The following is a 14,899-nucleotide window of genomic DNA, read 5'->3' as shown; positions in this document are numbered from 1 at the left end:
AAAGGGTTGACATATCCACAACTTTGATAAATGGGTAGAGGCGAAATTTGATTGCATCTTTGCCTACTGTATTGTCACGTTATTCCACTTTATCTAAAAACTTGAGCAGTTAAAGGAAACGCAATTATTTATTTATTCTTTAGTTTTCAACACCAGAGCTGGATATGGTGTTTTCTTTGAACCACCTGATGTCCATGCATAGAGATCGATGTTCAGTTGGCCACAGTTGGCAGCTCCAAAAAGCCATGAATTGTTCTATCGCTGTGTTAAACAAAAATAGTGGGAAACCGGGCTCTATATTTTGTACATACGGGAAGTGCATAGCTGGTAGGCCTATTGAACATTAAAACATACACCAGTCTTGGAAGAACGATTCTAAACCTTACCTAATTACATAATTATCTTTTTTTAACACATTAGCGTTCATGAAATGTTTCTCTTATTTACAATCCAACGATGAGGGTTTTACTTCACTAAGTACTCAAATATAATAACTAACCAAAGAGTTGTCTGGAAAGACATTCTCTGAAAGTTTCTCTATTGCAACCAAATATTACACCTCTAAGCTTACTTTTTCTCAAATTTCTAGCTGATGCAGCATAAGATGCCTTCAATGCAAATAAAGGAGAAGCTTCATTCAGTGCAAATGTGTGTTTTCCTCCCACCTCCCATTTCTACAAAAACAGATATATGTAAAATAAAATTAATGACATTTGTTTTATGTTCACACGACAAAGAGCACTAAAGAAATGAATATTGAGAAATGGAAAAAATGTCTTATGAATCCAACAGCAAAGATCATGAAGTATAACATTAACTACTAAGTAGATTTGGGAAAGAGAAACTTAATCATGTAAAGATTGGTCATCATCATTAGTTGACACAATGAATCTTACCATTGACTAATCAATTCAAAAACAAGGAGAAGATGATGGAAAAAGGAAATAAGAACACATCTAGACACATGTACTTCGTGTGTGTGTGTGTGTGTGCATGTATAATGAAATTCATTTTTGTCATTCACGTGAATTGCAACATATATACGTTGAAAAGATCTTAACGCTTACCAAAGCATCTCATGATTCTCGTACTAAAAACTTCAAAAGGGTTCGATAAACTAACATTTAAAAATGTATTCTAGAAATGTTTATAAACAATTTAAATTATATATAGAGAGAGATGAATGGTGGTAGATAGTACTTGTTGATTCCTCGAAAAGTATAGATAAAAAATACCATGAGTATTTATAAAAGTTTATAAACAAGAGTTAAACATAGGCTAAGAAAGGGTTTGAGCAAAATCAACCTCAACCTTCCCTGTTATCACTTGTCATGAAGAGTTTTACTTCAAAGCTATCAAAGTATGTTAGGATATGAAACAACAAATATACATCCAGGTGTACACTCACCGCCCTCACAATTTGTAACCATTGACAACTTTCCATGATTTCTCATCCTAAAACATCGAAGGCATCTACTGACGAACATTAAGAAAGGGCTTGAACAGAACCAGCCTTCTCTGTTATCTTATCACTAAATGTTTTGCTTTAAAACCATCAACCCATATCAGTATGCCAAAAACCTCGCCTCAAACAACAAATGTGCAATCATTCATGATTATACCCAGCATGGTAACTGTTATGAATCAGACCAAATTAGAAACCACTTTATTGAAAGCGAAACAGTTTCGATACCAATTTGTTATGAAAAGATAAGAGATTAAGACAATTATATGGACTAAAGATCAGAAAAACACAAGAAGAAAATAATTTGTATAGAATGGATATTTTATTATAATATTTAGAAAGAATACAAAGAATTTGTGTTTTTAATTTGTCTAACTTGTAATGAGGTTAAATAACCTAACTAAATTGTAAAGAAGAGTTAAATATGTATAGAAAATGATTCAAGCCCTAAAAATAGAGTTGTAAATAAAATATAATGCCCAAAAGTTTTCTTATATTGATCTATTTAAGTCCAATACAAATTCCAACCTTCAATAGGCTTTCAAATAAAACTTTAATTATAATTTGTCTAATAGACTTCGAATAAAATTCCAAAAGCATTCCAAATAAAATTCCTCTTAATGTTTAGAACTCTCAATTATCTTTAACAAAGAATTTGGATCACACCAAAATTCTAACAATCTCCATATGGACACGAATTCCACTGCAATGAACAAAACTTAAAAAAATTCTTCATCTGGAGACAAGTTCCACTGCAAAAAATAAACTTGAACGCTTCAATAAAAAAACACAAACAAACTTTTCTATCAACAATTCCAATTGGAATATTGTCCACTTCTGCTACCCCAACTTGGGCAAAAGTTATCTTATGACCACCAAACAGGGCTGATATAAGCCGTGTAACAAAATCACAAGTGAATGCATCAAAAGAAGGATCTTGACTAGAATCAACACATTTAACCATATTCAAAACATCAACAAAATCAGTAAAATTGTACCCATATGGAATCTTCTGGTAAAAATGGATATATTTCTAGCAAGTAAATACGATGGCACCGTTGATAATGGTAGTAAAACGAATTTACACATATCTTCAGAATTCAACTGAGATGTATTCTTAAAGGAAGACTCCAAATTAGACTCTAATGGTGCATAAGTTAACTCTAAATCCACCTGAGTTCTTAAAATATGCTAATTATTCGAAGATTCTATATAATACTGCAAGATATATGCACATTTATAAACCTTTAGGACTCCATCTTAAATGTGTCCTTGTACTCTTTTAAATCACGAGTACTTCAGAAATAAGGTTTCTCTTCAGTTCTGGAACGTGTTTCACTACATTAAGTGCTCTAACTATCCCATCAAACATCTTTATTTTGGCCTGATCAATAACGGCTATTTGACAAGGTGTATAATTATTGATCATCACAACACTGTTTGAAACTTCTTCATACGTTAAAAACAAATCTCTATTGGGAGTCATATGAAAAGTGCAAGCTGTATCCAAAATCCAAGCCGTGTCAGGTTTGGAGTTGTAGTCAAATATAAGTAAGAGGTCTCCATCACTGTGAAAAGTTTCAACAATGGCTTCACCTGAAGTATATAATTGCTTTCCCTTTTAAAAAGTTGCAGCCAAATTTTCTCAATAATGTAACTTATAGCAATCCTTAATTAAGTATCCCGAATTCTTATAATGAATTTTGAAGTTAGACCTTAATTTGCCCCTTGCATAACCATCATCAAGAACAAGGCCATCTCCATGAACCTCAACAATATACTTCATCTTCTCCTTTGAAAATAGAGCATCATAGACTTCTTCAATGGTAAGATCATGACTATATAAGATTGCATCTTTAAATAACAAATTTGAAGCAGGCAAAATATATAACAAAATCAATCCCATATAAGTGAGCACTGCTCACCTCCTAATCTAACACAACGAAAATCTTATACTGTGATCCAATAGCGGAACATCAAATTTCATAGTTGCCAATACGAAAAATCAAGTTGAGCTATTAACTTGATCAAAATCTCGATCATCCCAGAATTTCAAAACAAAAAACTCTAATACTACTCGTTATGAATCGAATAAGATTGAAAATCGCTTTATTGAATATGGAACAGTTTCGATATCAATTCGTTATAAAAAGATAAGAGATTAAGACAATTATATGAAGCAAAGATCAAAATAACACAAGAAGAAAATAATTTGCAGAGAATGGAAATTTTATTATAATATAGAGAAAGAAAACAAATATTTTTGTTTATAATTTGTCTAACATGTAATGAGGTTAAACAACATAACTAAATTGTAGAGAATAACCAAATATATATAGGAAACAATTCAAGCCCTAGAAGTAGAGTTGTAGATAAAATAGGATATCTGAAAGTTTCCTTATCTTGATCTCTTTAATCCAACACAAATTTCGACTCTCAATAGGCTTCTGAATAGAACTTCAACTAGAATTAGTTTAATAGATTTCGAATAAGATTACAAAAGCATTTCAAATAGAATTCCTCTTAATGTGCACTTTAATTAGAATTCTCAATTATTTCCAACAGAGAATTCAAGTCACCACTAACAAATTTGTAATTATCAATCATCATAGACCTTCTGAAGCAATAATAATAATAATAATAATAATAATAATAATAATAATAATAATAATAATAATAATAATAATAAAAGAAAGAACTTTCTCATCCTCATTGAACCTCTTGAGCCATAGATGATATTACAATGCGAAGATTCATATAGAGGAAACTGGAACCCCAATAGGTAAATTCTATAATCGGTTCAAAGAAACTGAATAAAGACCAAAATCAAGAAGTTCTACAATCGTACTGAAAATTTTCCCTGATGAAATTCAGAATGCATTTAACAAAAATCAGAAGAAGGATTTTTCTACAACAACGGAAATGGAAGTAAACAACATGATTTGATTACACAATCCACTCCAAAATGGAAAAAAGGTTTTTTTTTTTTTTTTTTTAAAAAAAGGAAAAGGAAAAAGACAAGGGAGAGAACCTAAAACCCGCATAGCACAGTAAGCTAACTCGACAATCAATAAACCCATATTCTTGAAATCAAAATAACTGCAATAATGCAACACATCTTTCCCAGCATGTATATACAACTAAATACAAGATTGTGTATCGAAACATGCAAATTTAATGGGCAAAGAATTTGTGTATAAAGAGTTTGAAGAAGGCTGAAAGAACATAGCTGAAATATAGTGCGAAATAGGCTCTTGCTTTTACTTTGTTTTGGATCCTATGAAATTCATCGTACAAAACATTTAAAAGTTGTATTTTTTATTTTTATTTTTTTGCATTTTCATCCATATTTACACTTTTCATTGTCGAAATCATCATTTTTATTGACCTCGTTTCTTGTAATGGCAACATAGACAACAGATGTCAGGCCCACTTGTACTTTTATGAGCAATATTCGACATGTTTCGATTGGAATAACCGATCAGAGGATCTTCGACGACGGATGTGGGAGATGCTCAATCATACAAGAAGGCTGAAAGAACATAGCTAAAATATAGTGTGAAATAGGCTCTTGCTTTTACTTTGTTTTGGATCCTATGAAATTCATTGTACAAAACATTTTAAAGTTGTATTTTTTTTTTTTTTTTGCATTTTCATCCATATTTACACTTTTCATTGTCGAAATCATCATTTTTATTGACCTCGTTTCTTGTAATGGCAACATAGACAACAGACGTCAGACCCACTTGTACTTTTATGAGCAATATTCGACATGTTTCGATTGGAATAACCGATCAGAGGATCTTCGACGACGGATGTGGGAGATGCTCAATCACACAAGATGAATATATTCGAGCACCAACAATATGATTGAAAATAGTTACCAATTGACAAATAACCTCTAGCAATATCACCAAAGCAGAAATAATTCAAAACTAAACAAATAAAATGTGGAAGATCATAGAGGTTTCAATGAGAATTCTTGCATATATAGTAGTGTATTTTTTTTCAATTCGTTTATATATTACAAGAGCTGTTATTTATAGAGCTAAGGCCGATGTGATCACCATTGGATTAGAAACATGTAACCTCATCTCAGTGACCAGAGCCTTACATTACTCTCTGTCATACATTAATTACATTGACAAGTGGTCAGTCGTCTTACATTCTATGTTGACACTTCTGACATTCAGTAATACAAACATTACATCAATTATTCCTAAAGATACTCTTCAGACTTACTTTAAAGGCAGCGAGGGCTTCAACTTTAACTTCAGATGTGAAGAGGTTCGGCTTTAGGAAGAAGTGATTCGACAAAGGACTTCCAAAAAGGAGAGCGTCTCGACCAAAGAGCAGCTTGTTTTCTTTCTTTGATTTCGTTGACTGCCAGTTGTTTGTGTGTAACGCATCCATGTGGCTTCATCATGGCATCCAACGAACGGAAACTATTATCTGGTAGACTCAGGTTTCACCCATCGACTTGGATACATGGCCCGTATAAGGGTGCTGATATATTGTATCATTTTCAGCAATTTTACGATGAGGAGACAGGACGCAGGCGTAACTTTCGAAATGCACGTGAAAAATTCAATTTCAAGCACTCGTCATACAGAAATGTTATAGAACGTGCTTTCGGAGTTTGGAAAAACTGTTGGAAAATACTTGATCGTATGCCGTGCTATAATTTCAAGGTACAAACAGTTGTTGTAATAGCAACTTTGGGTATTCACAACTTTCTCCGACGGGCGGGCGTAGTTGACGAACCATTCACGAGAGCTGAGACGGACCCCGACATAGCAGAGGTCGAGCTATCAGATGAACGTGAAGAACTTGCTGCTGAAATACATGCGCTGGAAATCCAACGGAACGAGTGGGATCGTTTCAGAGATTATTTGGCACAACAACTGTGACATTCACGGTTCGTTCGGCGTTCTACGCATACTCACTCAATTTTTTTTTAGTAAATCTCTTATCTGGGTGCATGTAATTTTCGAATGTGGTAACCGAATTGGAATGAAGGGATGAATATCTTTTGTAAGTGATTTTTTTTCCAAGAAGAAACGTCTCTTTTCCATTTTTTTCCAAGTGTTCACGTGTGTATTTTGTTTGAAAAATTCGCAACTGTGGGACCCTTTATTGTTGGCACACTCTCTTTTTTGCATTGAATGGTCAACGGATTATTGAATTCTTCTTTGCATTCACGTGATGACTAAACCAATTTGAGGGCAAATATGAGAATATATTTGAGTAATAAATGCACCATACTCAAGGATTTCGGGATGATTTGACAGGAAAATTACTTGTAGATTTTTGACAATTGTTCCCAGACACATGCTAAATTAAAAACTATAAAATGTCGAATATACCCTTCTATTCAAATAAAATAAAAAGAAAACAAAAGAAAAATGAAAAATTAATTGCAACCATACTCTCAGACTTTTTAAAAAATTACAAATAAATCCAAAATGCTTCTCCTCTAAAGGAGTCAGCTATTAAGCAAGGCTCGACCTCTCTAAGGCTCATAGACTTCAACTCATCCACATCATCTAGTCTCCATGTGGTTCTTATGTTGAAGTAACTAGAATTCCACATAAGGTGGAGGCATAACAATACTTCCTTAAGTCCACAAGTTATCATTTACAGTAAATTTTAGCACTGTAAGTTACGCCTTAGTATTTCAATGCATTTTTCAAACTCGTTAAAATATAGCTATTTCCTAGTGGATTGATCACAAAAGGTGGCCCATGGTCCAACCCATCCATTAAATAACTTAGGTGGTCTTCAACCTTAGGCGCATCGTATAGTCAAGAACACACCTCAACCTTTGCCTCGGCAGAAGAACAAGCTTCAACATACCGACGAGCTTAGAGTGAACCGCAAATTTTGACCAAAGCAGACACTAATTTCTCGAAGCGGCATGCTTGGGCCGATGTGCACGCTTAAGTTGAAACACCACGAACCCACAATTTTTTCCTTGCTTTGGGAATGTAAATAGCTTTAGCGCAACATGACAGGTGTGACTTGCTAGGCAAATAGGAAGCACTTGGCTCACTTCGACAAGTCAAAAGGAATTGGTTGGGCAAGTTCAGGAGGAAAGTCTATTTAAGGCACTAGCTCCTAGATGACGTGAAACCTTTAAACAAATTTACGATAATATTACTTGCCAAATATTTAATCGAAAAATAGGTAACCCAAAAAGGTTTTTTTGTCCAATATATTTCTCTAATTGCTTGTCTACGCTATTTTGTCTCTACTTAAATGCAACCCAAATCTAGATATCTAATCGAAAAAATGGCGTAGTACATACCAATCAAGAATTTTCTTAGGCGATAATGTAGGATGACTTTAGGAATGTAGTGAATTTTGAGAACGGATTTATTTATGATATAAATATCACGAGTTTAATTTTTTTAAGAAAAATATTTAAATATGTCTTTGTTTGATCCTCATTATTTCAAAAATATATTTTTCTCTATCCTTTTTAACCACATATTTTTCAGTAAAATAACATTACACGCAAATTTAAAATTTTTTCTTATTTTTTAATCATACATTCTTCATCAATCTACCATTCCAAAACACATTCTTGCAGTAAAATGGGGCTCAAGCATGCTCATATATATTGCACACAAGTAAATGCCACTTATCAAATTTTTATAAGGTAATTAGCACAAAACATTCCGACTTTTCAATGTTATTGTGCAAAACGTCCACATCTTTTTCATTTTTTGACATTTTCATCTCTATTTTTATTTCAATACAGAAAATGTCCTTTTCTCAATTAAAAAAAAATGTAAAATGACAAATATACATTCTTATTTAGATAAAACAAAAAGAAAAGAAAAGAACAAATTACAATTATAATCCTAAACTTTTTAAAAAATTACAAATGAGTCCAAATAAATTATTAAAGGGAATTAGCACAAAACGTCCTTACGTTTCAATATTATTATGCAAAACGTCCTTACCCTTTATTTTTTGGTATTTCTACCTTTACTTTCTCTACATTGCGAAACTCATTATTTTCATCCTTTTTTTTAAATTAAATGTAAAATGATGAATATACCCTAATATTTAAATAAAAATAAAAAAATTGTATCTATACTCCAAAAATTTTCAAAAAATTACGAATAAATTTCAAATAAATAATAAAAAAGAAATAAAAATCATTTTTTAATTATTTATTTGAAATGTATTTGTACTTTTTTTTTTTTTTTGAAAAAGTTGGGAGTATATTTGCAACTTGTTATTAATTTTTTTTATTTAAATAGGAGGGTATATTTATCATTTTACAACTTTTAATTTATATTAAAATGCCAAAAAAGAAAGATAGTAAAATTTTGTACAATAATATGGAAATGTAGAGAACTTTGTACTAATTACGCTTTTAATAATTTATTTGAACTCATTTGTGATTTTTTAAAAAGGTTGGGAGCATAATTCCAATTTTTTTAAAAAATTTCTTTTTTTTTTTTAGTTTTATTTAAATAGGAGGATATATTTGTTATTTTACATTTTTTTTATTGAGAAAATGACATTTTTCGCAATTAAATGTGAAAATATTGGTGAAAATATCAAAAAAATAAAAGGTATGGACGTTTTACACAATAACATTAAAGTGTATAAATGTTTTGTGCTAATTACCCATTTCTATATTTATGATTTTTTGCTATTTTTAATAGGGTGATTTTAGTAAAAAAAATCAAACATATTTGTATTCATTTTGTCTTATTAAATAACAATTTTAAAGACTAATTATTAATAGAGATGGCAAAAAAATCCGCTAAATCTAATATTTCATTCGGGGATTACCCACTCAATCTAATATTCTGATCGAGGACAAGGCGATTTTTTGCCTCAGGGCAAGTATGGGTAAAAAAGCAAAGGCTAACTCGCCCCGTTCCCATCCCTAATTATTAAACAGGCTAATATTTTAGAATGTAGTAATTCTTGCAGTTCATTTATGCGGAACTGGACGGTTAAATGTTTATAACTTCACATTCTTTTATGAAAATAATTAACCTAATAATTACATTCTTGTTCAGAATTTTTAAAAATACCTCCTTTTGTTTAAAATTTACCTCCTTTTACAATCTTTAAAAAATAACTATTGTCATTTAAAACTGAAATATTTCAAGTTCTGATTTGGAAAAATAATATTTTTATATGGGTAACATATTGTGCTACCATACGTTACTTTTTTTAAAACATTATTTTGCATTATAAATTTTTTTATAAAAAATTCTACGTGCATTAGTAAAATATTATGTTATCTTTTGTTACTTTTTATTAAAAAGTCGTCGTTTTGCACCACTAATAACACGTGATGTGACAGTGTGACACTCAAAGTCAATGGATTATAAGAATTTGTTCATCTTTGTTTTTATTACAAAAATAAAATAATCTTCTCGAGCTACTAGTCTATTAAATTGCAACTCTACTCCTTGCTAAATTATTCGTCGAAATAGAACTCTTTGATTGAAATTGTTAGAATAGTTAGAGAAATATTTACTATTGAAATTGAAGTTCTTTAAAAAGCAAAAAATAAATTCAAGATAAATTTGAAGTTGTTAGTCTAACTGGTATCCCTATCGTACTTATATCTTTTGTTGTACTAAGTCTCGATTGACGTATTCATTCACTTTAACTCACGATAAAAGATTTTTAGTTAAGAAGATGAATTTTTGTTATTTTAATTAAGAACAAATATTAGAATAGAATAAACGATTTTCTTTAACCTCGCTCTCAGCCCAACCTTTCACAAAATGCCAACCAGATACGTTGTCTTCATTGGTAACATTTTTGTATGTAAACGGAAAGACGTTAAAAACTTAATATTTTTAAAAGTGTTTTTTTGAAAAAAAGTTAACTAGATGAGATAAAAATCAAGAATAAAAAAAAAAGAGTTATTTTTAAAATTTTGAAAGAGATGTAGGTATATAGTCTAATTCCTTCTAAATTTTAATGCCTTGCAACATGATTGCATTAATACATAAATCCCAATAGTCTATTAGAGTAGAGATTATAATAATTTCTAAATTTTTGTGATTTTAATTTTATTTTAAAAATATCATGTGGTTCAAATGTTCCTTGATGTTAGTAAAAATCAAGAATTATCAACTTTTGGCAGACAAGTAGGAAAATTTTTTAGTATTTACCTAAACTACGAAAGAATTAAAATATGCAAAAAATTTGCTAGACCTGTGAACAACACGTGTCTTATTTCAAGATTTTTTTGCTATTTTTATTACCATGATTTGAGTATTAATGGATTTTCATTATATCGAGCAGAACTTTGCAGCACTACTAGGGCCAAAAGAGTTTAATCCTATCGAGCATGTTTGGATAGAGTAAGAATTAAGTCTTATTTTGTGAACAAAATTGTTCCAAATCAGCATGTTCGAGACCCAAAACTTAAAAAGATAATAAATTACTTAATTACTACATGCTCATTAAAATTCTTTTGAAAAAAGACACTTGAAATAAGATTAGGATTTAAGGAAACATAGTCGATATACTCCTTCCATCCAATAAAAATATGCTTGATTTCCTTTTCTCTCAGTCCCAAATTTAGTTTCTTCCACTACATTTTAATTGCACTCAAGCTTCTTAATATTTGCTTATAATAATACTTGTTTCCCTTACCATTTTTCATGTCACTGTTATCATAAAACTTTTCTTTAGTTAACACATTTTGTATTTGATACAATTTTATGTCTAAAAGTTCATTAAAATGACATAAAACAACTTATTTTCCTATCATATTTTTTAAAAATAAATAAATAAAAAGTGTGAAAAAAATATTTCTCTCTTATTTCCATGCATGAACAAAAGATTTTGAAATAAATTATCATCAAGAATAAGACATATTAATTAATCAAAGGTTAAAGATAAGAATTCAACACAAAAAGTTAAGGATATAATTGTTACAATGAACAAAGATTAGGGAACTTAACTACGATTAAAATGTAGTGTATCAAATAAAAATTGTGGTGACAATATAACCACATTTTTCCTTAATGAAAGCATATATATTTTTTAGTTTTCTAAAATGCCATTATTTAATAAACGTTGTGATCAACAAATATAAATTGATCTTATATAAATCATTATTTAATATAGATATAAATTAGGAAAATGTAAGGAAAGAGCTTCTTCAACTTGTTTCTTGCTTTCTCGCTTTTGAGAGGTGAACGGGACCTGCACGTACGATTTTTAAGGAGATCCAAGATAAAGATCGGTCAACGCCAATCCAACTAGGTGGATTGAGAAAATAATAGATTACACAACTTTATATTTACAATTATATAATTACATTTTCTTAATTTGTGTGAAAATAGAAATAAGTCTATCTTTATGGAACGAATGGATGATAGTGTAGAAAGATTGAATGGATGTAGTGCAGTTTGGTAATTATTCGAGAAACAATTGGGTTCAATTTTTTTATTTTATTTTATTTTTAAGAGAGCATTTGTGATGTTATATTTCACACAAAAATATATGCCATCTACCCAAATTATGTATTAATTTTTTTTTTTAACGGTGATTTGTGTATATTATGTCAACTTTATATATAACACGGTGTATCAAACGTACACTACAAGTATTTGAAATCTTGCTCACATCAAAGCTAAACCATCCTAGGTATTTTCGATGAATAAAGTCAGTGTGTCAGATAATTTTGTCCATCTAGATGGCCGACCCTCACATTGGCATGGGATCCACGCCGATCTCATGTAAATAAAAAATGTAAAAAATGGCACCCCACACATCCCGACTGTGAGTGTAGGTCAGTTGGGGTGTCAAAATAATTCTGTCACCCCAGCGGAATTGATTTTCGATTACTAAAAACCCTTCGATGATGAAGATATTTAGTCCATGTCTTTTATATGCCGTCGTTGCCTCAGCCTACTCTTCAATACAATCCAATTTCCTCGGTCTTCGCTTTCTAGACCTATTTGATATAGAATGTGATCGATCTCCTCGGCTCTCATATCCCTCATTTACTTTCCAATCCAAAACCGTTTCAAGCCCATCATCAGTTTTAGTCCTATCGGGATAACTATATGCTCCAAGCTCCCTAAAATTCAAGCTCTAATCAGTAACATCGGAAATGGATTTCATTGGGGGTTTGCGACGTTTGAAAAACAAACACACGACTGCACAATCGTCAATCTTGGCACACTGGAATTTATATCTCCATGTTCGAACAACGCGTTCTACCAACATTTTAGCTGCCGTTGATCGTGTCTTTGTCGATGCCAAAATCTTAACTACTTCATTGTTCGTTAACACATCCCATATCTGAACTAAAACAAGAGTTTTAAGTGAATTCATTGTAGTTATCACTTATCAGGAAAGAGTGAGGCCATTTTTAAATCAAGTTCTCTCGTGTATGCATATCAAATATGTCTATTTTAGATATACAAAATCTTTTGAACAAAAGTCTTACCCCATCAGTTGCTAGGACCAAGAATTCGTCTCTTTTTGTGAGCTTCCTGTAAGTTACTTCGGGAGTTGAGATTAGACCGAAATCTTTTATTAGACCGAAATCTTTTAAACAAAAACCTCCAAAGGCTCTTGCCATAGCAAGACCAGGGCAATCTTGATCAGGCATCCATATTCTAAACCCATTTGGTTCTTCATCCATTGCCAAAACTCTGCCTTGGCAACTTTTAATCCGTTGTGCTTCACCTAATTTAGATGCAAAGATAAGGCTAAATTTGCCCAATACAAAACTGGATCAAAACTTTTGGCCATTTTGATGCAAAGGAAGATAAAAAACACTACCTTGGAAGATTCGGTTTCAAATCGACCGTTGGCTGTTTGGAAATAAGTTGATTGTTATCATCCCTAGTACACAGAACAGCAGAGAATCCCCTAAATTTGCAACAACCAACTGTTCACACTGAAAGAATTAAATGAAGAAAAATTCAAAATAAGATACCTTATGAAAAAAAATTCATTACAGCACGTTTAGCAGAGGGGATTGAATAGCACTATGTAGTATAAACGTGTTGGGGATCCTAGGAGTTCAAACAACCAAAACAACAATCAACAAACAAGATTCAAGGCAAAAATCAAGAAAAACGGGAATGGAAAAATACAACCCTTTTTGGCCGAAAATCTGTCCAGCTTTTCTGCTTCGTTTCAGCAGCTCCTTCTTCGATTTATGGGTGTTTTTCCAGGCTCAGGAACAGCCCCATGTTATGTCAATTGCCTTCCAAAGAGAGAGGGGAAAAACCAATGAAGAACCACCACCCTTTTCAATGAAAACCGAGAGCTCCTCACTCTGCTGGGAATCCTCAAAAACGTGAGCTACCCATCCCTTTAAAATGGTAGAGAGTACATTTGAAGGGGAAGGTAGGAAGACCATGCCTCTGCCAAAACGTGGAAGACCTTATTGTGTCAACCTCACTACCATCAAGTCACAACATTGGGTGGTGGGGTTAGGTGAACCATATCCTCACATTCTTCACCTTGGTTCTCCTAACACTCTCTCTTGGTTGCGAATTTGCACATGGAAGAACTGTTCATCATCATCGCCCACCACCTGCAAGAAAAATTAACCAGTGTCAATGTGTAATAAAGATAAGCACAACCTAAATTTACTTGCAGGTAGAATTTTTGTTCCCATATCAGAGGGATTCCTATCAGTGTGAATTTTAACAAGATTAACTTCACCTTGAGACAATTTCTCGCGTATAAAATGATACTTTACCTCAATATGTTTAGTTCTTTCATGGTAAACAGGATTTTTACAAAGCAATAAAGCACTTTGACTATCAGTAAACATAACAGGTGTATCATGCATGAAGTTCAATTCCTTTAAAATTCCTTTTAACCAAGTACATTCTTTAGCCGCCTCAGTTATGGCAACATATTCTGCCTCAGTATTTGACAAAGTAACTAAAGGCTGCAGCTGTGACTTCCATGTTATACAATTGTCACCAAGTGTAAAAAAGTACGCTGTGGTAGACTTTCTGCTATCCTTGTCACCAGCAAAATCAGAGTCTACATACCCCTTTAGAGTAAGTTTTTCAGATCTCTTTTCATACACTAAACCCAGATTTAATGTACCAACAATGTACCTTAACAACCATTTCAAACCTGCCCAATGAGGCTTTCCTGGGTTTGACATAAATCTGCTCAAAAAACTTATAGCATAGGCTAAGTCAGGCCTGGTTGTTATCATAGAGAACATGACGGAACCTATAGCATTAGCGTAGGGTATGTTCCTCATTTCTCTAAATTCCTCCTCAGTCTTAGGAGATTGTACACCAGAAAGATTCATATGAGCTGCTAAGGGAACGTTCACAGATTTTGATCCATTCATACCAAATTTGGTTATGACTTTGTTTAGATAGGCTTCTTGGGAAATGAATAGTCTATTTTCAGCCCTATCTCTCTTTATAACCATCCCCAAAATCTTCT

The 14,899-nt window shown here is 32.0% G+C and overlaps 1 protein-coding gene across 1 annotated transcript; it reads right to left on the bottom strand.

Annotated features, from left to right (window-relative positions):
* Window positions 1–12,096: 12,096 nt before the first annotated feature.
* LOC111399314 (probable protein phosphatase 2C 65) lies at window positions 12,097–13,157 on the bottom strand. Its single transcript, XM_023026562.1, has 2 exons — window positions 12,918–13,157; window positions 12,097–12,769 (listed from the first exon to the last, which is right to left on the bottom strand). The coding sequence occupies exons 1-2, from the start codon at window positions 13,113–13,115 to the stop codon at window positions 12,560–12,562; spliced, it is 408 nt and encodes a 135-aa protein (XP_022882330.1). The 5' UTR covers window positions 13,116–13,157; the 3' UTR covers window positions 12,097–12,559.
* Window positions 13,158–14,899: the final 1,742 nt, after the last annotated feature.

Source organism: Olea europaea, chromosome 9 (assembly GCF_002742605.1).
Source record: "Olea europaea var. sylvestris chromosome 9, O_europaea_v1, whole genome shotgun sequence".
In the NCBI taxonomy this organism is placed as follows: domain Eukaryota; kingdom Viridiplantae; phylum Streptophyta; class Magnoliopsida; order Lamiales; family Oleaceae; genus Olea; species Olea europaea.
This window is presented reverse-complemented; position numbering and strand designations above follow the sequence as displayed.